The sequence below is a fragment of the Neltuma alba genome, unplaced genomic scaffold (genome assembly GCF_004799145.2).
Source record: "Neltuma alba isolate B1F8T4 unplaced genomic scaffold, ASM479914v2 tig00012967_pilon, whole genome shotgun sequence".
Classification (NCBI taxonomy): domain Eukaryota; kingdom Viridiplantae; phylum Streptophyta; class Magnoliopsida; order Fabales; family Fabaceae; genus Neltuma; species Neltuma alba.
This window is the reverse complement of record NW_021637326.1, coordinates 5,202-31,824: the sequence shown is the minus strand read 5'-3', so window position 1 is coordinate 31,824 and position 26,623 is coordinate 5,202. Positions and strand designations below refer to the sequence as shown.

Below are 26,623 nucleotides of genomic sequence, written 5' to 3'. Positions count from 1 at the left end.
TATTTATTATTTATTTAATGTTTATAATAAAAAGTAAAAAAAAACATTGTTTGAGATTTACAAAATAAAGGAAAAAGTAATTTGGAAGTCCTTATACTTTTACTCAGTTTTGATTTAGATTCTTAGACTTTTTTTTTTCTTTTTTTTATTGAATCATTTAATTTTCAAGTGTTAGATTTATTAGTCCTTGCCATTAAATAAAAATAAATACTGTTAAGATTTTTTGTTAAAAAGCACTAAAACATTTTCACAGTCTGTCTCTTTCCACCAACCCAACCTCTCAGACCAAGCTTTCCTCTATCATTGGCTCAGTCCTCAACATCTCCTTTCCCACCTTTCAAGCTTTTGATATAATAAGGTATAGAATTCCATTGCATTTCCCCCTCCTTAATTCGCAAGATGTTGGGGACTGAGTGAGGAAGGGAGAAAAGCTTGGTCTGAGTGCTTGTTAATGGTGGAAGAGGCAGACCCTGAACATGTTTAAGTGCTTTCTAATGAAAAATCTTAGGGCCCGTTTGGTAGCATGGAACTGGAGGGGTGGGAAGTGGAAATGGAACTGGAACCCAAAATTTGGTTGTTTGGTGTCCTTGAACCCACTTCCGTGGAAGTGCCAGTTCCATCAAATATGGGAACCGGCACTTCCTTCTCCAAATCGGGGAATTGGCTTCCAGTTCCATGGAACTGGAACCATGACCATTTTGCCCCTACCCCATTTCATCTTCTTCCTCGGTGCCTCCCACCCAACCTCCACTGATCATCTACCGGCGATGGACCTCCACGGCAGCAACAATATGATTCTTCTTCAACGACGGCTATATGGTTCTTCTCTAGCGATGAAGACATGGCTCTTCTCCACGGCCCCAGCAGCAACAGATCGTAACTCCACCTTCCAGCAATGAACGTGACTCCATCTTCATCTCCCTCCGACAACGAGTTCGAGACCACCGTCACCTCCTTGCAGCTTTTTTTCCTGCAATTTTATTTGTTCGATTCGTTCTTCTGGTTTGTGTTCTTTTGAGGAAGATCTGGAGATTTTGTTTCTGATTTCCTACCATTTTGATTTTGGTTATAAACAGTGAAGATGTTTTTATTTTTTCCCTGCAATTTCATTTGCTTCGATTTGTTTTTTCGGTTCATGTTCTTCTCAGGAAGATATGAGATTTTGTATGCAATTTCCTACAATTTTTTTGGGATTTTGATTTTCTGTTTGCAAGACAGATCTAGAGATTGCATCTCCATGTATTGTTTCTGGTTTTGTTCCTTTTTTGCTCTGCTGAGGGCGGTGGTAGTTGGATGAAGGTGGTGCTCCTCGGTTAACATTAGTTGGAGGTGGAAGAGATTTATGGTTTGTTAGAGGGCATTTTGGTATTTTCATATTATAGGTACATATTTTGATTAAAAATTATATCACACTTCTTCCATTCTACCAAACATGTTTTAAAACCTACTTCCTTTTTCACTTCCACTTTCATTTCCACTTCTATTTCCACTTCCACTTCCATCAAAAACTCTTCCATCATACCAAACGAGGGGTTAGTAGTGTTTGCTTTTATTTAACAACAAGGCTAAAGAACTTAACAGTTGAAAAGTAAAAGATTCAATAAAAAGAGGAAAAAAATCTAGTAAAAGCATTAAAAAAAAAGAATAAAAGCATAAGCACCTCCAAGTTATTTTTTCCCAAAATAAATGCGTGCCATCTCAAGGTCACTTTTCAAAATCCTAGTCCTCTTTATTTATGACTTTTGAAAAATAGACGTTAGGGTATTTAATGAGGGCGTTAGAGTTTTTGAGTTCCCACCAACTACTGCTCTTTTCCAGGGTCATTTAACCCAATTGATATTTGATGACCAAACATGTCCTTTTTTTTGTTTGGGCCAAAACCAAACATCTCCTTGAATGTTATCAGAGTTTGTGGGTTCGACTATTAATTTCTCAATATGATGCCTGCGAGCATGAGTTCCTTTTTCAATCATAATGAGGGGGCAAAAAAAAAAAAAAAAGGAGTCCTAAGGGCTGGTTTTTCAAAAATACCCTCATCAAATTTAAAAAATATCCTGCACGATCGTGAGCTATTTTTCTGACCATGCCAAACCCCAGTTTAACAGCCCCTAATCGGATCTCTCTCTATGCTTCGATTTCCGATTTCTGGTTTGTAATTTCAGATTTTCCTCGATCTACAGTCATGAGGCCCCAGTTTATAAATTTAAAATAATTTTTTAATGCCTAGGAATTCATTTTTCTATTATTTCCTTTCTTAGTTTTTTTTTCCAGATATAAATTAATGTTATAAATATTTTTCATTGCGTTTTAAACAGGGGCGGTTAAAATTTAACAATTTGAGTCATCTATAAATATTTATTTTAATAATTTAGAAGTGTATTAATATATTTATAAAATATTTAAACTAACCTCATCAAATTTTGATTCAAAAATGAGAAGTAGAGAGAGGATTCGGGAAAAAATGGATAAAAATAAGAGACAAAGTATTTGATTATACTTAATGTAATACAAGTAAAGGTAATTTGGAAAAAATAGATAAAGATAAGAGACGAAGTAGATTGGGGTCTTATATTTAGGACCAAATTAAAAGTCAAATAAAGTCTTATAATTAATACCCGAGATAGTATTACAAATAACTAACTTAACTAATTTTCTTGCTCTATTTAAATTAGTCAATTAGTTTTTATATTAAGAATGTGAGATAGGATTTGGTGTGCCAGAACTTTGAATGTGACATTGGAAAGAGAGAATTACAATCTGGTCTGAAGAAAGGGTAAGCAACGACAAGGTTAAGAATAGGGAATGACAGTAGCTTTTTACGTGTTATTAAAACTTCTTGATAATTAAATTTTTTTTGTCAAATATTTAGGTAATTCTCCTAATTGGAAACAATAAAAAAAATCATGAAATTACAGGCAGAGCGGCAGAGGCCGGTTCCACAATCTCTGTCCCAGGCCCCAAGAAACTGGCAACTAGCAGGCTCCAAGGAATTGTTCGCTTTATCGTCAGACCAAATTTTAAGGGCACTGTTGTTTTTGTTTTAAAATATTCAGTTGACCAGACCGCGGTTCACATATCAAAACATAATTATATATAAACTTGTGACTAAACTAATAATTCAGGGATAGCTGTTTATGATTCTTTTAATATCACCGCTTTAAAAAAAATTTATATGCAACATATTTTCAGTTATATATAATTATATTTTTTCATATAGTTAAGATATATAAATAGAATTTTACAATAATTTTTTAACATTTATTGGCTTTATCTTACTTCCCCCATCTATGAACCCTGATTTTTTTTTTTTTTACAGATGGTTTGAACTCCATGCCCTTATTATTATTATTTTTAATATGGGTATGACTCATATTCCGATCCTTTATAAATTTGAGTTGTTTTGGATTAGCTCAAAATAAGTGATTTTGTGTGTTAAGAGATACTACTTTGGTTCTTATTATAAATCACTTATAACTCATTTTAACATATTAAGAAATATATTAAATTGATAATTTTTAAACTTACCTTTATTAGAGTGTTTTTCTGTGTCTTTGTCTATATTATTCTCATATTTATCTCTTTCTAGCTAGACAAATAAGAGTGAAGTTGAAAAAGAATCATTAAATACCTTACAATTCAGATTTTTTGGACTTATTTTAGAACAAATTTTTTTTCCTTGACTTGTAATAAGGAAAAAAGTAATAAAACCCTATTCACATATTTATTATATATAATGTAAAATCACTTTTAGTTACTTATTTATGTATTTGTTGATATGTCATGTTCTTAAATAATTCATGTGCTAGCTGAGATGTCATTTAATTTCCAGGCTTAAAAATAGAGTCAGTAAAATCAAAATCAATATGATTTTAGACCTTACCTTCACATACTACATCTTGTAACCTACTTTCACCTTCATGTCCTACTTTGGTAGATCATAAAGACACTCATTAACTACCTATCATTAATGTTATTAGTTACTCCTCTGGTCTTATTTATACGACAGAGAGAAGGTATTTTTTGATCCTATTTATAGGACACTGAGAGAAATTTTTTATATGGATATACAATTTTACCTCTCATTTAATTATTATCGTATTGACTTTGTTTATATAAGGTATAATGTATATTAAATAAGGATAAAGTTGGAAAGTCACTAAATTTTAAATGAGAGTTAATGAAGTTTAAGGTCTTCCTTGGTCTGTGTGAAACATGTTAGAAGTGCCTTATAAATAGGACTAGAAGAGTATATTTTTATTCACTCAGCTCCTCATATCTTAGTGATTATAGATTTAAATGAATTTTAATAATGATTTTTGCATTAATGATTATTTATTTTAGTTAGTAAGGAATCATAAAGATCAAAATTCTTAATGTTATTGTAACTTGTTATTATTACAATCAAACAATTATTATATTTCTTTTTATTTTGTTATTAGTGATTATTAATGTTATTATATTTTATTATTTTTAATTAAATTATATTATTTTAATATGACCGGTTTGATCCCGAGTTAACCCTAGTTTGACCCATTAACTCTTAAACTATTACCTCAACTAGTTTAGTGTCCGATCCGATTTTTTGTTCCTTGGTTGCAATGCAAGATAAATACTCCCTTGTTGCTTAATATAAGATCAAATTTTTTGAATTAGTTTGTTCTCCTTTGGCCCTAAATATGATATTCATTTTGTAGTGTAAATTTCACTATAAATATGTCTTACATTTAGAATCAAAAGAGTATACTAGTTGCCCTAGTCGTTATCTATGTTAAGTTTAACCACTAGTTGACTAAATATGCTGAGTTGGCGGGTTCTTGTGTCATCCACATCTTTTTTTTTTGGTCAAGATGCAAATTTGTCTTGAAAGTTTTTACTTTGGAGCACTCAAAAGCTTTCAAATTGTAACAATGTTGCCCCAGCTGTTATTTATATTAAGTTTGACAATTAACTGATCAAATATGTTAAATTAATACGTCCAAGTGTGATTGATAAACCCATATTTTACCATGCTAATCTAGGAAATTATTGGAGTTTTTAGTATCTTTTGTGGGTCAAAATGCATTAATGTTTAATGTTTTGTGATTACAAGAAAAATGCCTAAATTCTAGAAATGACCAAGAAGGACCTAGCTAAACTATGCGTTTTGGGACCTCCTGAATCAGATTAGGGCAATTGACTTTTTGATTTCTGGAGCTGGAGCATATCATGATCATCATCATCATCACTGTCATATTCATTCCATCTGATATCCAGATTCACAACCTCCATCCTGTCGCTCACCATCATCGTTGTCTCCGCCGCCACCTCATTACCGTCTCAGATCAACATCACTGTCCTCATCTCATTCACTTCGTCACTTTTCCACTTCATCACTCATCTTTCGTTCATCATCTTCAATCTGATTGTTTCATCCATGGCTGCCGTGATTTCCAGATCAAGTGCGGGGCGTATCTTTAAGATGAGTGGCTAGGTTTCTCAGTTCTCCTGGACGTTAAGCCAAGCTTGAGTTTCCACATTGCTAGGGAGTTCCTTCTCATTTGCTTACTCTCCTCTGATTTTGTAATTTGAATGATGTTATGTAATTGTTCATATTATGGTTCAGGGTTTAACATTAAGTACGTTGCTGTAAAGTGACGGAGATTGGTGGAGAATAGTAGGATAATAATTCTATATGCATGAGTTCAGTTGACAATGTGCTTTCTCTAATTAAGAGTACAGTTAATCTTGATTCCCTATTCAGGTTGAAATGGTTTTTAAGATTAATTCCAATAAGTCCAAAGTAATGCATTGTTATGGTTACTGAAGAGGAACTAGAATTGTTAAGCTTTAGATTTCTCAAGAAATGAGTAACCTACGATTCGATTATTATAATTTTATCTCAGTTGAGTAGTTATAAGAATTTGATCATAGGTGAACTAGTTAGTGATTCGATTCAATTCAATTCACATGCATGATGAATTTGGTTGAAGAAACTTCATAATCATAATTGGACTAGGAAGGCAAGATATAACTTTTAGGGCAACAATTCATCCCATAAGTAACAAGTTCATTTCTGTTCTAATTACTCCATACATAGAGTCTTTAAAAGAAAACCAAAAAAATTACACATCTTATACAGCTTCATATAGATAAACAAGAGAACTAATTCTACTTTAGTTTGTTGATTTGATTGGTTAAGTGGACCGGTTATGTTAAGAAACTGAAAATATAAAAAGGGATAAAGGTCATTTTTGCCCCGGAAGTTTCCACAAAGAAGTACTGGTTGCCAAGAAGTTTTTTTAAGTGCAATGTAGCCCTGGAAGTTACAAAAAGCTAGCAATGTGGACCTATTTAGATAGAGACGTCACAGTCATTCGCCACATGGGAATTTTTGCCACGCAAGGTCAGAAATGTGGTCCATAGCAAAATAGTGGTCCATATAATCAATGTTAGAGGAAATGTTTTAAGCCTTTTGAGTTGCACTGTATGTATTAGGGCGAGTTTAATTCCCCAAGCCAGTGAAGGAAATAGACAGAGGGTGTTAATGTGGTGGGGCACAGCATAGAAGACAAGAAATGGGAGATTCAACTGCATCATTTGTGAGTGGAGGGAGGCATAGGGTTGTGTTTTTGAGAGGATGAAGTTGAGACACTAAGAAAGATAGACAAGGAAGGAATTGTTGTTGCGGCATGGTGGCTCCTCTTCGGACGTTGTGGACAGAAATGAACCCAAGCAAGAGGTTTTATAGGTGTCAAAATTATCAACAGGTTTGCTTTTGTTTGCTTTTGTTATTGTTGATGTTATGTTATAAGTTATGTTAAAGTGATATATAATGCGCTGGTTATAATGAATAGGAAAGGGTCTGTGGATATTTTCACTAGCATGATGAGGAGATGGGAGAGAGGCCGAAGGAGGTGATAAATGAGCTCACTGGGCATGTGGAAAGGCTTTACAAGGAAAATGGGAGACAAAGGAATGGAGATGATGAAATGAAAGCAATAGTTAGTGAGATGAAGAAAAATGAAAGGAGGCTGAAGGTTGTGATGGGTGCATTGGTGGCAACTTGGGTCTTCCTCATTATTAGCCATATATATAATTAAATAATGGTGATGGCGGGTTGATGTTTTTTGTAATGGGAAAGTATTGTATGAAATGTTATTTGAATTATTTGGAAATAGAAAAATAACATATGATCCCTTTAGTGAATCAGTTGTTGTTATGTTGCTGAAAATTTGTGATAGTAACAGGGGAAGTGGAAAATGACGGACCTATAACATTATATTGGCATTTGTGGTTAATAACAATTGGTACCTAATTAGATGCACAATTGATAACAATAAATTGGTAAACATTGGTACAACATGGTGGTCGCTAAAGTGGCCAAATAATAAATAAAAAAAGATGCCTTATAATTGATAGTAATAGAACATTACCTAAGTTGTCTTAGTTACAAAACATAAAATGATAATTAGATCTAGAAATGACCCACACATTACATTAAATATCCAAACAAAACCAGCTACGTATCAAAAAGATTGTCCTTCTTGGATAAGAGTCTGTATGAATACAGTTAGTAAACATTAAGGCATCTAATGTTGTCTTTTTTTAGTTTTGGCCTTCTTTCTACTACTTAAGGCAATGAGGTTAGTGTCCTTCATGGATAAGAGTGTGGAAGTTGTGATGGCTGGTTGTCCTTGCCACATGAGACCTCGAAGAGTGAAAGACATATGAGAAGGAGTTGATATAATTGCTCCATCCCCTTTATATTGAATTTTTCGAGACCCCTCGTGTGTTGACGTTTGACTCCTGGTGGTCCTGCGCATTTCCCTTTCATTGGGTACAGGGAAGCGAGTCTCAACATCTGCATGTTGCTCCATATACCCAGCAGTTGTGCCCTCATTAATGACAGCCTCTGAAGGCATCCTAAGCTAACAATAATGCATTTAAAAACATTAAAAAAAATGAAGTTATAACATGGGTGTCTAATTATATTAAAGTGTCCAAGTATATAAGTGTTACTAACGTTGTGTCCTTCCACTGTCCAAGTTAACTCTAAGTCCCATCCCACTCTCTATCCTGTTCTTATAAAATGCCCTTCCCCCACATGGTCTTGAAGTAGTTTAAGACTCTTCGGTAGGAGCTTCACTTTGGCCACTCCTCGGCCTTTTTGGTCTTGGTGTTTTGAGACTAGATTGTGGTTTTTGTTACAATGAAGATAAATACAAAAAGTGTTAGATAGTTATAAAACAGTAATCAGTTAAAGAGTATTGTATGTACATCTGGACAAGTTGCTTTATTATGGCCTTCTTTTTGACAAATGGTGCATTTGGTAGTGGATCCTCTCTTACTCAATTTGTCAGGTGTAGGCAAAGGCAAATCTGGATTTTGCGGAGCACTTTGTTGTGTAGGTTGTCCTAGATTGTCAATTTTTCTTCTCCTTGCTGACTCTTCTGTCTTTATCCTCTTTTTCCTTGGTCTTCCTGGCATGTTGGATAGTGGAGGTAGTTCAACGGCTAGATCCTATGAATACCCTAGCATGCCTTGCCCCTCACTGGTTGAATTTTGTCCTATAACTAGCCAAATATGCATCCTGGTGAAAGTATTGTGAAATCAGAATTATTGGGTCCAATTTTGCATAATACAATGCACAAAGAGCATGCTAACTGTCACACCTTAAGTTTATACCAATTAACTTGCCTTGCGGAAGCATTTGGTATCACTTTTGAACACTACAAGTTATGAAAAATCAAGTTTGAAATTTTTTTTCCGAAATACTATTCATTGTAACCTTAAAATGCGGCAAACTTTAAAAATTCATAACTAATTGTAGAAAAATCAAAATAGAGTGATTCTAAGTTCTATAGAAAGCTCTTTGGATAAACTTCTGAGAAAAAATAGCTTCTGGATTGATTGCCTTGAAATTCAAGCCCAGTTTTCTTTGAAAAATTTACTATTCATTTGGTCATTTTTGGATTTTTACTTTATCTTTGCCTAACTTTCTGCTCGGTTATCAGAATCGGGCAAACTACCTCTCATTTTAAAGAGAAAAATTAGATCTCTTTGCTTACCAAATTTCATAACCTAACTCACTTGTTTATTCAAATGGTCATTGGTCAAACTTTGGTCCATTTTAGTTCACTTTTTACCCTTCTTTGAAAGGGTAATTTAACTTAATTGATCATCTACCATCATAACATACTCTCTTAGTTATACTAGCTATTTCTAACATCTTGGGACTATTCTAATCATACTTGTATACTTCTAATCTTAATCATACTATTGGAAACTTAAAGTATGCTTATCATTACATTCTTCCAAAATAGAAAGGTTCAAAGCCATATAAAGTCACTGTGGCTTACTACCTCTTCAAGCAAGAGCCAACTCCCTTCATTTGCCCTTGGATGTTGAGGGCCCTAGGGTTTGTTTAAATATTAGGGTAATATTCTTGGAGAATCTTAGTAGCAATTACATATATTATGAAGGTCACACAATACCTTGTAAATCAAGCTATATGCATACATACTTTAACTTTATGTTCACACTATGGCAAGGACATATCATCATAACCATTCATGGCACTCAACATAGCATAAGCCAAGACATAAATTGCATGAAGACAACATCATATAATATAACATACTCATTCACCTCATAACATAACAAGTTAGCAAAACACAGCCATAATCATACAAAGTGAAGTGACACTCTCATATAATGGATTGCAAAGCTACCTTGAATACTTTCCTTCCTCTTGAATTCTTTCCTCTTGACTAGATCTTTGCCCCCTTTGTTGTGTATAGCCTATTAGGCAACCAATGACACAACATTAAGTATTATTACAACTCCATAACTTAACATAACCCCTTAAACCCTTTTTTCTTGATTTTTAGGATTTATTTTTCTAGCCTTGATTTTTGAACTTTCTTGGGCCTTTCCTACAAAATTTTTCATGTAGAATCTATTTATCATATTAGTTTTATGAAGATCCAATCCCTTCCCATTGAACTTGACTTGGCTGAACACTATATATAGTCATAGGGAAAAGGATTTTCAACAAAACTAACATGTAATCACTTAATCCTTAACTTTTAACCATGCCTAATCTTAATCGTACATAACCTAAACCCTTCCTATCCATTTTGATGAAATTTGGACAGTGTTTCCTCTTAGAAAAATGACTTTCTATCATCATTAAAATAGCATAAAACCAACATATAACTATTATAATTTGAAATAAAAGAGTCGTAGAAGCTTACCTTGCTTCCAAATGACTTTCTCCCACTAAAACTCTTCTTTTTTTCTCTCTAAATGAAATTTTGCAAGAGTTTCCCTACTTGAATGGCCTTGCACGAAATGAACACGTGGGGGGTATTTATAGGCTTCATATTTCCATTAATTCCACACATGCTCTTCTTGCATAAGACTTGATCTTGACCTTCCAATTTTTACCGCTTTCCAAATGTACAAATCTTAAGCTATGTGGCTTAATGTGTTGACACTAGGATAGTGAGTCATTAGGGCTTACGTCATTTCTTCTTATCCATTAAGATTAATTAGGCTTTAATCAAGGTTAACTCTCTTGATTCCTTGATTAACTTGGCTAATTACCCTTCTAGAAGCTTTTGACTTTTCAAAGATAGATGGTTGAATCCTAACCATCCAATGAACCATGTTTGCCATGTGTCAAGATCTTATGAAAGATGACTTAACCATAATCATCTTACTTAACCCTGATTAGATTTTAATCTAACTTGATTATTATTTTCTTTTTCTTTTTCTTTTCTTTTTCTTTTTCTTTTTATTTTCTTTTTCCCTTTCTTAGCCAATTTGGACATGATATGTGTCCTTGACATTCTGTCAGAAATTTTACCATCCTGGTTGTCCTGACAGTCCACTAAGTCTTAATATAATATTGATTTATTTTATCTGATAGCTGAAAAATTCTAGTATCTTAGAATTCTTATATCAGATCACTATTAATTATGTCTTAGTAAAGGAAATTTTTCTGATTAATTTTATAATTTTTATCCCCCTATAACTCTTTAAATTGCCGTTTCCGTAAGAATCGACAATCTACCGATATTAATTTAGCTTTAAATTCAATTAAAGCTAACCTCCTCATCATTTGGGGTTGGAAATAATTTTCTAAATCTCCACAATTGTAAATAAATTTTCTTTAATTTTTCATAATTTTTTGAGATCTCTAGGTATTTTTAATAATTGATATTGGCCAATTTTTCCTAATTTAGCCAAAATATTAATAATTAAAATAAATTTTTAACAAATTATTTTCAACCTCTTCCTAGATGTCAAATATCATTTTATGGCATTAATTCTATTTCTCATGATTTACTAGAAATTTTTAGGATTTTCGGACACTAATTATGATAATGCCCTTTATAGACCAATCATTTCAAAAATGACAATTTGGTCCTTTTTTAGTTTTCACTTCAATTGTTGTACTGTTTATCTATCTTTTATTTCACCTGGCCTTGGTCAATCCTAATTCTTTCATTAATCATGTTAAAGATATTAGGGTGTAACCTATTTTCCTATCTCTGGGTTAGAAATTTTGGGATGTTACACTAACAAGGGATAACAATCAAGTCCCATGCTCTACACATGCATTGTTTCCTATTCATAAACACATTATGCCTATTGTCACCCTTATGTACCTTGTACCCATCATCACTATTAAAGGCAACCCTACAATGCACAGACAATTTCCTATTCTCTTCAAACAAAGCAATAGACTTAGGGCTAAAATTTCCCTTCCACTTTTCTACTAGTCTCTCAGCCTCAGCCTACTTAGACATCATCTTTATCCAAATCCCATCTATCATCCTAATTAGAGGCAAGTATCTAAACTCGCTATCTAGGCATTAAGACTCTCACTGCAATTGTTATCAACAATCCAGGATAGGCATTGAGTACTAAAAAATGCTCTTACCCACGTAGGAGGAGGGTAACTCACAACTGCCTGCGCTGCTTCTTTGCTCAAAGCTCTGAGTGCTCTCAAATCGTCATCAAATTGCTCCTCAAACATGCTCTAAGTGCATGCAAAGAAAGTCTTCTTCAACTGACCACCATGCCATCTCTTGTTCCAATTAGCATAAGCGTGTCTTGCACACAATCTATGCTCAGCTTCTGGTAATACATCTGACACAACTAAATGTAACCCTTACACCATTGGAAGACAATTTATGTTTTATATCATAATTGAAATAGTTGTATGCAAATGACAAATTATGATAAGAAAAAACCTTTTTGCATATCAGAAATAATGGTCACACGCTCCCTATTGTTTAGATCCAATGACTTTTGTAACCATTGGAAAAACCATTTCCAATTAACAGTGTTCTCCTTCTGGGTGATCCCAAATGCTATGGGATATAAGCTATCATCAGTGTCTAAGATAGCCGCTGTTAGTATTATACTGTTGGCATTTGCCTTCAAAAAAGTCCCATCAACTCCTATAATTGGCCTACACCTTGCCTTCCATCCAGTCTTAGTAGCACTAACAAACAAGACACCACGTCAGAATGTAATTACCACCATAGATTTGACAAAATTAAAAAATCACCACCATAAAATAAAAAAGTTACCTTTGAAGCATTAAAGCATATATAGAGTTTACTAAACATCCTCTTTCCATTGTCTAATGCATCTTTACTCAATTCAAGAGAGACATTCGACCCAGGATTAGATGTTTTCAACTAATGACAATAAGCTTGCAGGTTGTTGAACTCATCAATATAGCTTCCCTCCATCTGCCTCATAATTATTTTCTTTGCTCATTTGCATTTATAAATGCTTACATGAAGCTTCAACTCATCCTCCATGTCCTTCTTCATGTCAACAATCTTGTACTGTGGCCTCTCTTGGATCTTCCTCTTTAAATAGTTTGCAATCCACTTCACTGAAGCCCTAGGGTTCTTGAAAACCCTACCGCATATGTGTTCTAGGCAAAAGGTCTTCACTACTAGCCTCGGATTTGTCCCTTCTTTTGATGCATACAGCACAAATGGACACCCCTCCTCGCACAAAGCCTTTACCCTACGCAGCTCACTTTTAGCTAGCCTTAACTTCACTCCAAGCTTAATGGCATAGTTATTTATTACTCCTACCAACTCAGCTTTGTTTGCATATATATATCCCCGCATGAAAAATGGCCTATCTTCAGACCCAGTTGCTTCTTTATGGGCTCTCACTTCTATGAAAGGCCCATTAGGATCACTTGGGCCCACTTCATTAAACAAGTCCTCATCCTCAAAATCTTCATCTTCATCATCTACGAGCAACTCATCATCTCTCGGGGAAAAATCTTCATCTTCACTATCATCCTCTTCACTCTTATAACCTTCATTATCACCATATTCACTCTCATCATCTTCATCTTCAACTTCGTTATCACCTTTACTCATATCTTCCAACCCATCATTTTCTCCATTATCATGACCTATTTGACTAACATCACACATACTGGGAGTCTGGGGTTACTACAAGGTTGCTTATCACACTTTCCCTTTAACAAATCCCCAGTTCCTTCGTCTACTTCTTTCTGCTTCTCATTTCTTAACCCCATCCCTTTACTCACCACTTCAACCCATTCATTTTGTCCATTATCATGAGAAACTTCAATCCTATCATATACATCTATGTTATTAGATGCATTATGACCCTGCTTTCCCTCAACCACATCCCCATATTGCTCTTCTATTTCCTTCCATCTCTCAATCAATTCAGCTTTCAAAGTCTTTAAGAAGCATATTTTTTTTATTCCAATCCATCTCATCCCCATCATCGGCATCATCCCCATCATCAGCATCATCCCCATCGTCACCATGCCTACTTTCACCACCATCGTCTTCCTCAACACACTTCCTTTTCCCCTTATCTAGTTGGATTTCACCTTCCTTGTTGCCACCCTTCGTACAATTTTCTCTTGTCAACCCAGATGTTGAGATAGAAGCCGCAATGGACTCATGCCCCTCACATAGATGCTCTTTTGTCTCTTTCCACTCTTTCTTCCTCTTATTAAACTCACACAGCAAACTACCCAGATAACACCAATATTCCACACCAGATTTGGGACCACCCTTGGGACCACCATTCTCACTATCCGATGCCATCACTAGCTTAAACTCAAGATTAATTATCAGAAAACAACTAATTAACAAACAATCTAATGAACAAAAAATAAAGGACTAATATGAACTTTCACCATCCAGATAAAAAAAGCTTCCAATCACACCTTTTTCATATCAACACTGAAATAGATTCCATTCTTACTTGTCTCCCAAAGAATCTCTATGCTCATCTCGTCCTTTCCTTGCCCTAATGCCATTGAGACTTGTAGCCCTCTGATTTCATTCACACTTCACACTTCGTCCAACCCTAGCACAGTGATTCCTTCTCCGTCCACAACTAAAACTACTAGACTCGTTTCATCTTCCTCCTCAAATTTTTGCCGTTTTCCTTCTCCATTTTTCACTTCAATTTACACGTGTCCATCCTGCCTCCATATTTCCCATCCAACTAAATGCCACGTTGTTCGCAAGGATGCTCCTTCATGCTACACGGTGTCACTTAACGTAAAACGGTAAGTCTCCATCTAAATAGGTCCACATTGCTACCTTTTTGTAACTTCCGGGCCTACATTGCACTTAAAAAAACTTCCTGGCAGCTAGTGCTCCTTTATGGAAACTTCCGAGGCAAAAATGACCTTTATCCCAATATAAAAAGGCTCCTTACAAATTCAATCCAGGTTAGGCTATTATATTACAGTTTAGCTTGATTTAGTTTTCTTTGAGAGCCCCTAAGACATGGTTTTCAACGATCCACTTCATTTTTTTTAAAAAAAGTTATCCACTTCATTCCTGGTTCAAAACCCTAATGTCATTTCTCCATACAAAAACAACTCTTTCCACCTATTTGTTATTTTGCTAGTTGCTCTTAGTTTAGTACTTTCTATGAGAACAAAAGTAGAGCAAAAATATAGGAAAAGATATATGTAAAGGAGAAGCTCACGAGAATTTTTGAAAAATGTAAATGATGAGGTCGATTTTAGGAATGGTTGCAGGCTAGGAAAGCATTGAACCAATGATTCTTCCAAAGCTAGTGCTAAATTCTCACATTGGGGAAAAAAAAGAAGTGGATCGCATGTGAACTTATTCTTTCAACGTATTTCGTCAATTAATAGTCAAATTTAACATGAATAACCCCTGAGACAATATTACTACAATTTGAAAACTTTTGGATATCCAGCATTCTTGAGTAAAAACTTATAGGACAAATTTGTATCTTAACCCAGAAAAGAAAATGACTTGGATGACACATGGACTGCCAACTCAGCATGTTTGGTCAACTAACGATCAAACTTAACCTAAATAACAGCAAGGTGACATTGCTATGATTTAAAAACTTCTGGAATGATATTGAGCCAAAAAAAACTTCTAGATAGCCAATGTTCATAAACTAAAACTTTTGGGACAAATATTCATCTTAACCCTTTATATTTAATTAAATTTCAAAAGTCACTATCAATTGACGTGGTAAAGTTGGTGAATAATTTGTCAACTATTCTCAACAAATTCAGCTAGAGTAGTTATTTTCAGTTCGATTTCAACTTGAGTAGTTATAGTAGTTATTGTCGTTTTGTTTTCATTTTCGTTCTTATGCTTTTTTTCCACTGTTTTTTGGGCATGAAACTGCTTGATGCTAACAGATGCAGAACAAAAAAGGTAGGAAATAATTTCAGCATTTAATTTGTAAATTTCACAAAATCTAACTTTATGATTGTCGAACATTCAATAATATTATCAATGGAGCAAGGTAGATCAACTTGTTTTGAAGAAAAAGGTCACAATACCTAATACTATAGTAATTATTCCAATTTTGTATTAAAAACAAATTGAGTCTAAACAAACTAGATTTGCTCAGCTTCGCCTCTTTAAAACATGTTTGCCAGTTTAGCTCTTCATTAAACTCATTCTCTAATCACCGCATTATGCTTGTTTTGGAGTTAATTATCCCATTTATGAACTGAGTTTCTCTTATTCTTGTTTCCTCATACAAAAAGAAAAATAATATTCCTCTACTCTTATTTATAGGACAGATAGAGAAGAAAGTTTTTGGTCCTATTTATAGGATGGAGAGAGAAATTTTTTTATATGATCATATAATTTTACCCTTCATTTATTATCATATTGATTTTGTTTTCATGAGGCATAATATATGGATAAAATTAAAAAGTTGTTAAATTTTAAATAAGATTTAATAAAATTTAAAGCTTTTCTTATTCTGTGTAAAATATGTTAGAATTGACTTTATAAATAGGACCAAAGAAATATATGTTTCAATTAAAATAACTAACTTAAAACAATAATTTTTCTTTTAAAATTATGTTGAATAGGTCTTAAGAAAGGATAATATTTAAGTAAAGTTGTTCATATTTATTATATCAAGATTTTTGTTCATTTGTTATTGTGTGTCCTATTTTTTAAAATAAAAGATGGAAAAATTGCAATAAGATTTCGTATAAAAGAATTAAATACAAAAAAACCCTTTAAAATTATCAAATTATAATCTGAAGTCCCAAGAAGAGATTTTATTTGTTTAATTACCAAAACTGCATTTATCTTTTTTTTTTAAAGTATGCATTGACAACTAAAAGTACAGTTATTAACAACTTAAAGTGTAACAATTAACAATTATCATGACAGATATTGACAACTCATACTATTATGATAGTTGTTAATCTTTACACTTTAAGTTGTTAATGACTGTACTTTTAGTTATCAATACATACTTAAAAAAAAGGACAATTTGATAATTAAACAACTAAAATCTCTTGTAATGAGGTTCCCTTAGGACTTTAAAATAATATGATGATTTCAAGAGATCTTTTTTATTAAATTCTCTTACGTGAAACCTTATTGCAATTTTCTCATAAAACATACCATTTTATGATAAGAATTTATTTAGAATGATTTATAAACAACTTTTCAATCATTATTTATAAAATATGAAGTAAGTATGTAAGAAGAATTTTGTCTTAATTTATATAAAATGTGTTTATAAATACTTATAAACATATGTTCACGGGTGCTTAGAAATGCTTATTAGTCAAATTATGAGCTCATTTAGAATGATTTATAAGTAATTTTTTAATCAATACGAGATAAATATGTGAAATTTTTTTTTCTAATTTATATAAACATAAAAGATGCCTACAGGTGATTTAAGTGATTTTAGCGATAGCAAAGAACCCGTCAACCCCTACACCGATTACTCGTTACTGATTCTTTTCTTCCCCATTTGACCCAGGTTTTCCCTCCTTTTTATATCATCACTCCCACTCCGACATACTCCACAGTACTCCTCCGCAGTCAGGCGAAAATGTCCCTCCCCTTCTTCGTCTGCTCCTTCATCTCCACCTTCATCTTCTCCGCCTCCGCCTCCTTCTCTACACCTTACCCTTACGGTAACCTCTGATCTCTTCGCATTTTCCTACTATTTATTATTCAATCACTTTGCCCATTTAATGCCTTGTCTTCCCACTAATTCTTGCTTTCTTTTTCCTTATCCTCCTTCTCACAGGTTTATCTTACCATATTGACTGTGGTAGCCCCATCAACACCAGTGATCCCTTCAATACTACCTGGCTTTCCGACCGCTTCTTCACCGGCGGCGCCTCCTCCGTCGTATCGGAGCCACTCCGATTCCACTACCCCTACGAGAAGACCCTTCGCTTCTTTCCTGTCTCTCACGGCAAGAAGAACTGCTACATTATCCCTTCTCTTCCCTCCGGTCGTTACTTCCTCCGCACGTTTGTCGTTTACGACAACTACGATGGCAAGTCTCACACTCCTTCTTTCGATGTCGCCGTCGAGGGCACTGTCATTTTCAGCTGGCGTTCTCCGTGGCCGGAATCTGTAGCTCTAGGGGGTGCGTATTCTGATCTGTTTGCTTACGTCACAGACGGTGAGGCTGATGTCTGCTTTTACGGCTTGGCTACTGATCCCCCGGTTATCTCTTCTCTCGAGCTTGTACATGTCGATCCCCTGTCTTACGATTCGACGAGTATAGGAGATAAGCACGTTCTCGTCAATTATGGAAGGTTATCTTGCGGGACTGATCAATGGGGTCCCGGATTCAGCAACGACACCGATCTCTTTGGTCGGTCATGGCAGTCCGATTCCGAATTCCGATCAAATTTCGGTCTATCGAGTCACCGCAACCGCGACGATGTTAGAGCTATATCCACGAGGAACACCATAAGCGGAACTGAACAGAAGCCCAATTACTTCCCGATGAAGTTGTACCAATCGGCGGTGACTGTTGGTGGAGAAGATGGCGTCTTGGAGTACAATTTGAATGTGGACGCGAAGTTAGATTACTTAGTGTGGTTGCATTTTGCGGAAATTGATTCCAGTGTGAAGAAGGCAGGAGATAGGGTGTTCGATGTGTTGATCAATGGCAAGAATGCAACTAGGATTGACATATACAAGCAGGTGGGAAGCTTTGCTGCGTTTACTTGGCACTATATTGTGAGGAATTTGAGCAGTAGTGTGTTGACTGTGAAGCTTGTGGCTGCAGTAGGTGCCCCTCTAATTAGTGGGCTTGAAAATTATGCTTTGGTTGCCAGTGACCCTTCTACCGTGCCGCAACAAGGTATATTGCTGAACTCTTGATCCATTTACCATCTACAGGTTTGGTTACATTTACTCAAAGGAAATATGCATTTTCTTCTTTGGCATCTGAAATTATCTTGCAACTTGTTAAGACGTTAATGGAAAGATAATTAGGGAGGAATCGGAAAGTTAGCAATACTATGCTAATGTTAATGGTGAATGTGATTGCATTTTTGACATAATTTTTGGTCATATGGAATATGCCGTGGAGGGAAGTATTTTAATATTGTGCTGGTTGAAGATAAACCCTAAGAATCGTGGGTTGTTAACTGGGGACCCTTTTGCAGTGATTGCCATGAAAGCATTGAAAGATTCACTTCGTGTTCCTGATAGAATGGGTTGGAATGGTGATCCTTGTGCTCCTACTAATTGGGATGCTTGGGAAGGAGTCACCTGCCGCATGAATAAGAATCATGCTGCCCTCGTGATAAGTGAAATGTGAGCATGTCTTACTCTTCTTTGAAGTTATAATTTACATTTTTAAACTGAATTTTGGAAGAGGATTGATGCTTCATGCACAATGACTTTACTGTGAAGTTTTACTAAATGATGCGGCATGCTTAATGTGAAAGATTTTCCACTCACCGAATATACATGTGAGAGATTAATTTTACTAAATGCAGTCATTATAACTGGTTGTATGACATTGAGCACGTAAGATTGTTGAAAAAATACTTTTTTATTTTCCTAAAAAAAATGGTGAATCATATTGCAATTTGCAGGTAGTATAAAGACTGAAGATTAGTTAACACTGGCCAACATTATTACACATTAAAATCATTTTTTTGATTTATTTATTTATTTATTTCGGGGGAGGGGGCTCAAGAAGCTAGACAGAGGAATATGGGTGAAACTGCCGTTGCACATATGACATATAAAAGTGACTTATCCCCATAAGATAAAAAAAAATGGAAGGAAAAACAGAAGTTTTAGGTTGCTTATAAAGACTGAAGATTAGTTAACACTGGCCAACATTATTACACATTAAAATCATTTTTTTGATTTATTTATTTATTTATTTTGGGGGAGGGGGCTCAAGAAGCTAGACAGAGGAATATGGGTGAAACTGCCGTTGCACATATGACATAAAAAAGTGACTTATCCCCATAAGATAAAAAAAAATGGAAGGAAAAACAGAAGTTTTAGGTTGCTTCTCCTTTAATTTATAATTCTTTCTCCATGGCTTTGATTTTATTTTTATTTTAATGTTAAATACAGAGATCTTGGCAGTCAAGGCTTGAAAGGGTACATTAGTGACCAGATTAGTCTTTTGTCAGACTTGGTAAGCCTGTAAGTATCAACTGCTAAAAAGCTTACAAAGGCTAATGCCTGATATTCACTAATCATTATACGGCTGATATATGTTGAGGCTACCATTACACAACTCTTCAGTAAGAAACATGTTAAGTCCATATTTGTTTTTTGGGTTAGAAGCTTTCTAGCACCTTTGATGTTTGTGTTATTTAAACAGCTGTCAGAACCTGCAGTTCTCCTTATACTCTCCTGTTTTTTTGTTTACAATTACCTGTTCCTTGAATTAGAACAACATCAGCGTTCATTTTCAGATTGACGGGTTTTGATTCTTTCAAGATTCAATTAACCTTGTCCTTTCATTCTTTGACTACATTATTGAATCATCAAACCCAACCTTTAGTGCTACTTAATCCCTAAATAGCACTGTAACATGCACGAGAAGCTAAAAGTGTTATAATTAGCACATCTTATCTATAAAGCATTTCTCTCTAAATCATGCTGGTCAAACTTTTGGATCCACGTTAAATTTTCTAGTAGATCATTGTTCATTATAGGCATGTTTTCAAGCACCATGTGGCCTTCTTTCCCAATTTTTTGTCATATTTATTTGGGAAAATTAGGATAAATCCCTCGTTGAAAATTTAATTGGCAAATGGGACTTAGGATAATTGATTGCACAAAGGAAGATTAGTTGCACACAAAGGATGATAAGTGCACAAAGGGAAGATAGTTTGCACAAAACATTATTTGGATATAAGGAATTAGTTTGCACATAGGGAGGATCACTTGCACATAAGAGAATTTCATTTACACAAAGGGAAATTGAGTTGCACATCGCACAAAGGAAGATCATTGCACACAAAGGAAGATACATTGCACACAAGGGAAGATAAGTTGCACAAAAAGAAGCTAAGTTGCACAAAATCCTCATGTCCCATTTGCCAATTAAATTTTCAATGGGTGATTTATCCCCAATTTTCCCTATTTATTTTGACTTCAATTATCCAGTAACCTCTCTTGAAAATTACAGGAACTTAAGTTCTAATTCTCTTCGTGGTTCCATACCTTCTGGCTTGGGGCAAAAATCCCTGATACGCTTGTAAGTATTACTGATAGTAAACTTGCTACCCAGTTTTTCTACCAGGCTGTTATTTTTCAGATTTTATGCAAATTCACAAAACCTAGTGGGGCTCTTTCTTCAATGAAAATCAATTTTCGATATCTGGATGCACTGAAGTTATATTTTTAACATTTTGCTTAGAATTGGAACTTGTGTAAGAAGAGCCATTACTCTGAAAATTGTGATGCTCCCTCTGGTCCTATTTATAATATCCCAAAATTTGAATTGGATTGGCCTTTTTTATAAGATCCTCATTAAGGGTGTCTAAACATTAAATGTGTTTTTACTAATTTTGCCTCTAATTAATTTTTATCTTTCCTCATCTTTTTCTCATACTACGTTCTCTTTCATTCATCATCTGATTACTAGTATTTTTCTATGTTATTTGCTCCCTTATTAAATAAGGACATACTCCGGAAAAAAGGTTGAATTTTTACAAATTTATTGCTTTTAACTAATTTTAACTGTTTTCTTAAACTGTGTAGTTTAGTTAAAAGGATTGTATAAAGAGGACTGAAAGGAATATTTTCAGATAGCACATATCTTTCTTGCACAATTGTTTGTTAGCTGCAGCTTAGACCACATAAATTGCAGAGTTACCTGCTCATTTTAATAAAATTATATTATGCCAGTCTGATCTGTACAAAGGAGAAATAGAAAACGACCTCGTTATCATTTAATGCTTGACATTTTTTTCTGTATAATGTATGCTCCAGGGATTTGTCCAACAATGAATTAACAGGTTCCATACCAGACGGTTTAGCCTCTTCAAGTTTGCAGCTTGTGTAAGTATCCCTTGCGTTATCTATTATGTCTCTTTCTGTTAGATAAAGCCATAAACATGTCATGATTGGCATCTAGCTCTGAAATTTGTTTTAAGTACACTTTTACTAAACATTTTAATTAGTTTATTAAAATCTCATAATTGTCATGTGTAAAACATTTGCATTGTGCACAACATAGGGGCCGAAGGGTGAAACTTACTTTAGTCCTTGTTCTGTCCTTGTTTATAATATCAAAAATATCAAAACTTGACAATGAAAATAACTGCAAGAGACAAGACGACTAACAAGATAAATACAGCCTAGTCACCTCGATTGCAAAGTAAATACTTTGATAATGTCAGAGCTTTGGTTTCAAAATTGTTGTGAAAAGGCAATTTTAAGTTGGTAAATCCTTGGTCGTCATCTATGAAAATCAGAACGTCATCATGAACAATTGATATATTTCTCCACACAGGACTACAATTATAAAATACAGTGATTCATTCCACACCTTTGAAGCTCCAAGGCTGTAACTTGTTCACTAGACCTGCTAAACCATGCCCAAGACAGTTGCTTTAAACCATATAATGACTTAGTTTTACTGCCTACTTGCCCTCTTTGGAGCAACTATAAACCTCTTCTTGAATATCTCCATGGATTGAAGCATTCTTAATATCTTACTTTTGTAAAGGCCACTTGAAGGTTGAAATCATAGAGATGAAGATATGCACTGAGGTTATCTTGTCAACAAATAAAAAGGTTTCAGAATATTCCAGATCATAGACCTGACTGTAACCATTTTTGTTGTGAAGTCCAAATCACCGATTCAAAGCCTCTACCAATTGTCTTCTTTGTCTTTAAATCCTGAATAATCAGAGTCGGGAACAAAAATGATGGAACAAGTGAGTTTTTTTGTTAGTTTGCTAGTTGACGTTTGATTATAGAATTGGTGAATATGGCCATGCCATGGAGCTTGAAATATTCCTCCTTAGAAATTCCTTCCTCTTTTTTTTTTTTTTTTTTTTTTTGGTAATCTGGATCTAAAGATGCTGAGGGCAAGGCAGAATACTTGCATTTGTTGCTTGAAGTGGTCTGTACTTTTCAATTGCCAATAAATGTGTCCTTTTTTATTGCATGATTTTATATTATCATGGCTAGCATGCTTTGCTCTTCCACCTCTTTAAGAGTTAGAAGTTGAGAATTGAGTAGCGTGGGCAGAATTCTCAATAATAGGAGGGCAAACACTTCTTTGGTGGTAGCTTACTAAACATGGGAATATAGTTTTGTAAACCTTGCCAAAATAAGCAGGATTTTTCCGTCATTATTTTCTGAGGATCTTCACTTTTTAACTCCATTATCAAGGTTAGGAAAGCCTGTCGGCCTTTTCTGAGTATTTCGGTGTCACACTGACATCAGACTTCCCCTTTCCCATGTTGGCATGTTCTTGTAGATGCTCTAGAATGGAGGGGCACATGAGGAAGAATCTTAAAACAGAGATTAGGAAATTGAATAAACCCTGTAGTACATGGAGGTTTGGACACTTCTGGTAGTTCAAATGACACTTATAAAGCTTTGGGTTGGTTTGCATTTAAAAAAAAAAAAAAGGGAAAGTTTGGGTGGGGAATGTGCATAAGACTCAAATTACTGATGAATTAACTGCAACCTCTCCTCCTTATGTTTAATAGTTTGGTTTCCAGATCAATAGCTGGATTAATGTCAAAGAGAGCAAAGGTTAAGATCAAGATTTTCTGATTTATGGGATGAAACCTAGGTAAAAACAGTCCCAATGAAGCTGTTTCATTAGCAGTTTTCTTGGATTTAAAGTGTTCATAATTAAAAAATGGAACGTTTTTATATATCTCCTCCCTCTGATATGGATAGGTTGAGTATGTATATTAACCTGCAGTACGGTATTGCTTTGGTGTTTTTTTCTAATCCATTTTGTCTTACCAGGCTATTGAATGATAACTTTTTGGAAGGACAAGTGCCAGAAGGACTTTACTCGGTTGGTGTGCATGGGGGAGCTTTTGAGTATGTCACTTTAACCTGAGTCTCAAAATAAAACTATGTTCAGAATGGAATGTTGGTTAATTTATCTTTCTTGGATAATATCCCTATCTGGCTGACCATTCTGTATGTCTTTCTGTCTAAATTAAATGCAAGTAGAGCTACGAAAGTCCTATATATAAGCTCACTGTGTCGTCCTGATCAGCTTTGGATGCTGAAGGAGAGACTTAATGCCTTTTCTTACGTAAAAGTCGTTCAGCCTCCTCTCAGTGTTCATTGTGTACCCAACTCCTTTTCATATATAAAGCTTATTTAATTTGTATATTTCTGAAAAGCTGAACTAGAATTTGGATGATTTATGAAAACTGTCCCACTTTGAGTAACGCTCAATATGCTCAATTGAATGACCACATCGACCACACATTTTGACCCCTGCCATTGTTTTTGTTTTACTGGGCATATGCAGTTGCTTCATGAAGTGGCATAAGTCAGGTGCCGAATGCATTTTTGCAGTAGGTGCAAAATAGTGTTTCACCTCAGGTCAAAAAAAAAAAAAAAAAGAGAAGTGTTTCACCATAGAATTATTTTTTTGGGAGGTACAACTTAGGATAGTTTTCTTCCGTGAAAATTGTAGTCAATTTGTAATGTTAATAATTCAGATGATAAGTAATTTATTTTTTATTCAGTCTCTCTGGCAACGAAGCTTTGTGTGGCGTGCCATCTCTGCCAGCTTGTCCTTTATTGTGGAAACACGGAAGACTATCTACTTGGGGGAAAATTGCAATAGGCTTGTCATGCCTTTTTGTTTTCTGTGCGTTACTGGTGCTGGTATGTATTTATGTCAGGAGGAGAAGGAACGAATATGATTTTGGACTTCCGCATGAATTAATGGGTAAGTATGACCTCATTTGCATTCTGGTTTTGGCAAAGCCATTTTCATTCTTTCAAATATATTTGGTATTATCATTACCTGTGTAATAGTTTTTCCTTGTGTTACTAGTTTATTGAACTAATATACTCTCTTGCAGCATTAGCCGGCAAGAGAAGCCGATATCAGAGACATAAATCCTTGATGCATCTTGAGATGGAGAGCCAACATGCCAGAGGTTTACATTCACCATATACTTTACAATAACCGAGTTTCACTGCAAATTTAAGACTGATTTTTCACAACATTCACCGACACAGCTTTTAGCAAAAGGAAATTGAAAGTTGTAAATACACCTATCAGTGCTAAGCCAAGTTGATGTGACATCACTGCCTTACTTTAGAGGGGAAAGAACGGCTTGCTGAGGTTTGGCTTTTCTCCAACAGCTTTCTATCTCTTCAGGATTGTGGAAGCCACTTATTGCTTTGTTGTGTTACACATTGTTTGCCGCACCCACCACAGACACAACCCGTTATATCAGTAACCATATACAAAGTTACAACCTTTGATGAATAGGTGATAGGAACACTTCAATTAAATGCAAGTGATTTGAACCATGAGTTAGTTGTGTACTTTAGGTTGACATGTGTCCATTCTGCTTAACTCAACACTGTACCCTGATATTTACGTTGCCTAATAACGGTGGGCGGCCTGTTCTATGCTATGAACTTTTTGTAGTTCTCCACTTTTATATTATCTGACTCCATTGGATGCGCCTGATTCTCCGTTAAAAGTTGCTTTGCATGTCACTATTATATTGAAGATTTAATAGGAATTATTTGGGAATCGTTTTTTATGTTTCTATTTTGAAGCTTTATCCTACCTCCAGTCCTAATTATAAGATCTTGTTTGTAAACTACAAGCAAGATCTTATAATTAAAACTGGAGGTAGTATTTATTTTAAGTAAAGCATGTTGGAGAAAGCTTAAGATTTCGTGATGGTGTTATTTTGTTCATTCACTTGAAAATATGTAGATATCATGGAATTCTCTGAATTGGTTTGTCAAATGGAATTGAGATCGAATTGATGCTAATTTAGGTCTTTTACAGCCATAGTTACATCTTCCTGAAACAGTGACATGAAATCTAATTTTTCTTTTGTTTATTTTTTTTTGTAATTTATAATTAGTACAATTTATTATAAGATTTAACATGAAATCTATTTTTTTTTCTTCTGTTTATTTTGTTGGCCTTAAACAATGGGCCAATGAACACTTAATATTTTTTTATTCATAATATTAGGCTAAATTATATAAAGCTGACTTGTATATAAATAGCTTTCTTGACCTTTATAACTTCACATAAAAAAAAAAAAACTAGTTTCAATCTTGTACGGACAATCCCTGAACTTTTATGTGTAAATAACCTTCCTAAATTACAATCTATTTGTTAAAAAAAGGCCTTTATTAGATTATATTATTTTAGTGAAGTAAGTGGTAAATTAATAACGAGAAAGTTATTTACCTGAACATAATGTTTTAAGAATTGTAGAGATTATATGCAGATAATTCGAATTTTAGGAAGAGTATGTATTAATATTTAGTTAAACTCTGTCTACGGTCAAAGAAGAAGATTCCAGAGAGAGAGGACATGGACCATAGTGATGATGCTGCTTCCTGTTGGAATTTAGAAGGCAACAAAATTAGAGTCCAAAAAATCCTATTACCGTTGGTCGTCATTTCTGACTTGCCGTTGCATTTGCAACAATCTTTTTTCCCTAGTTTTGTTGTAGCAGTTACTCTTGCTGGAATCTTCCACTTTTCAGACTATTGTCAAAATTACACTTTCCTTCTTCTGATTATCTATTAAATATATTATATTTATAAAAAGGAGAAATTTAACATAATCCACAATTTGATTAGATTTGATAAATTTT

General features: G+C 34.5%; 1 protein-coding gene across 1 annotated transcript; it reads left to right on the top strand.

Moving 5' to 3' along the window:
• The first annotated feature begins 17,379 nt into the window (after positions 1-17,379).
• Positions 17,380-25,424, top strand: LOC114733129 (receptor-like protein 4). The gene is made up of 9 exons (XM_028920533.1): positions 17,380-17,464; positions 17,581-18,654; positions 18,962-19,112; positions 19,893-19,964; positions 20,959-21,027; positions 21,765-21,833; positions 23,766-23,843; positions 24,506-24,711; positions 24,848-25,424. The coding sequence occupies exons 1-9, from the start codon at positions 17,380-17,382 to the stop codon at positions 24,952-24,954; spliced, it is 1,911 nt and encodes a 636-aa protein (XP_028776366.1). The 3' UTR covers positions 24,955-25,424.
• Positions 25,425-26,623: the final 1,199 nt, after the last annotated feature.

Bases quoted from the DNA above. Each gene is read 5' to 3' on its own strand.
- LOC114733129 (XM_028920533.1), top strand. From the start codon at position 17,380: ATGTCCCTCCCCTTCTTCGTCTGCTCCTTCATCTCCACCTTCATCTTC. The intron at 19,113-19,892 runs GTGAGCATGTCT...TGTTAAATACAG, and splicing joins GCCCTCGTGATAAGTGAAAT to AGATCTTGGCAGTCAAGGCT. The intron at 21,028-21,764 runs GTAAGTATTACT...TGTATGCTCCAG, and splicing joins CAAAAATCCCTGATACGCTT to GGATTTGTCCAACAATGAAT.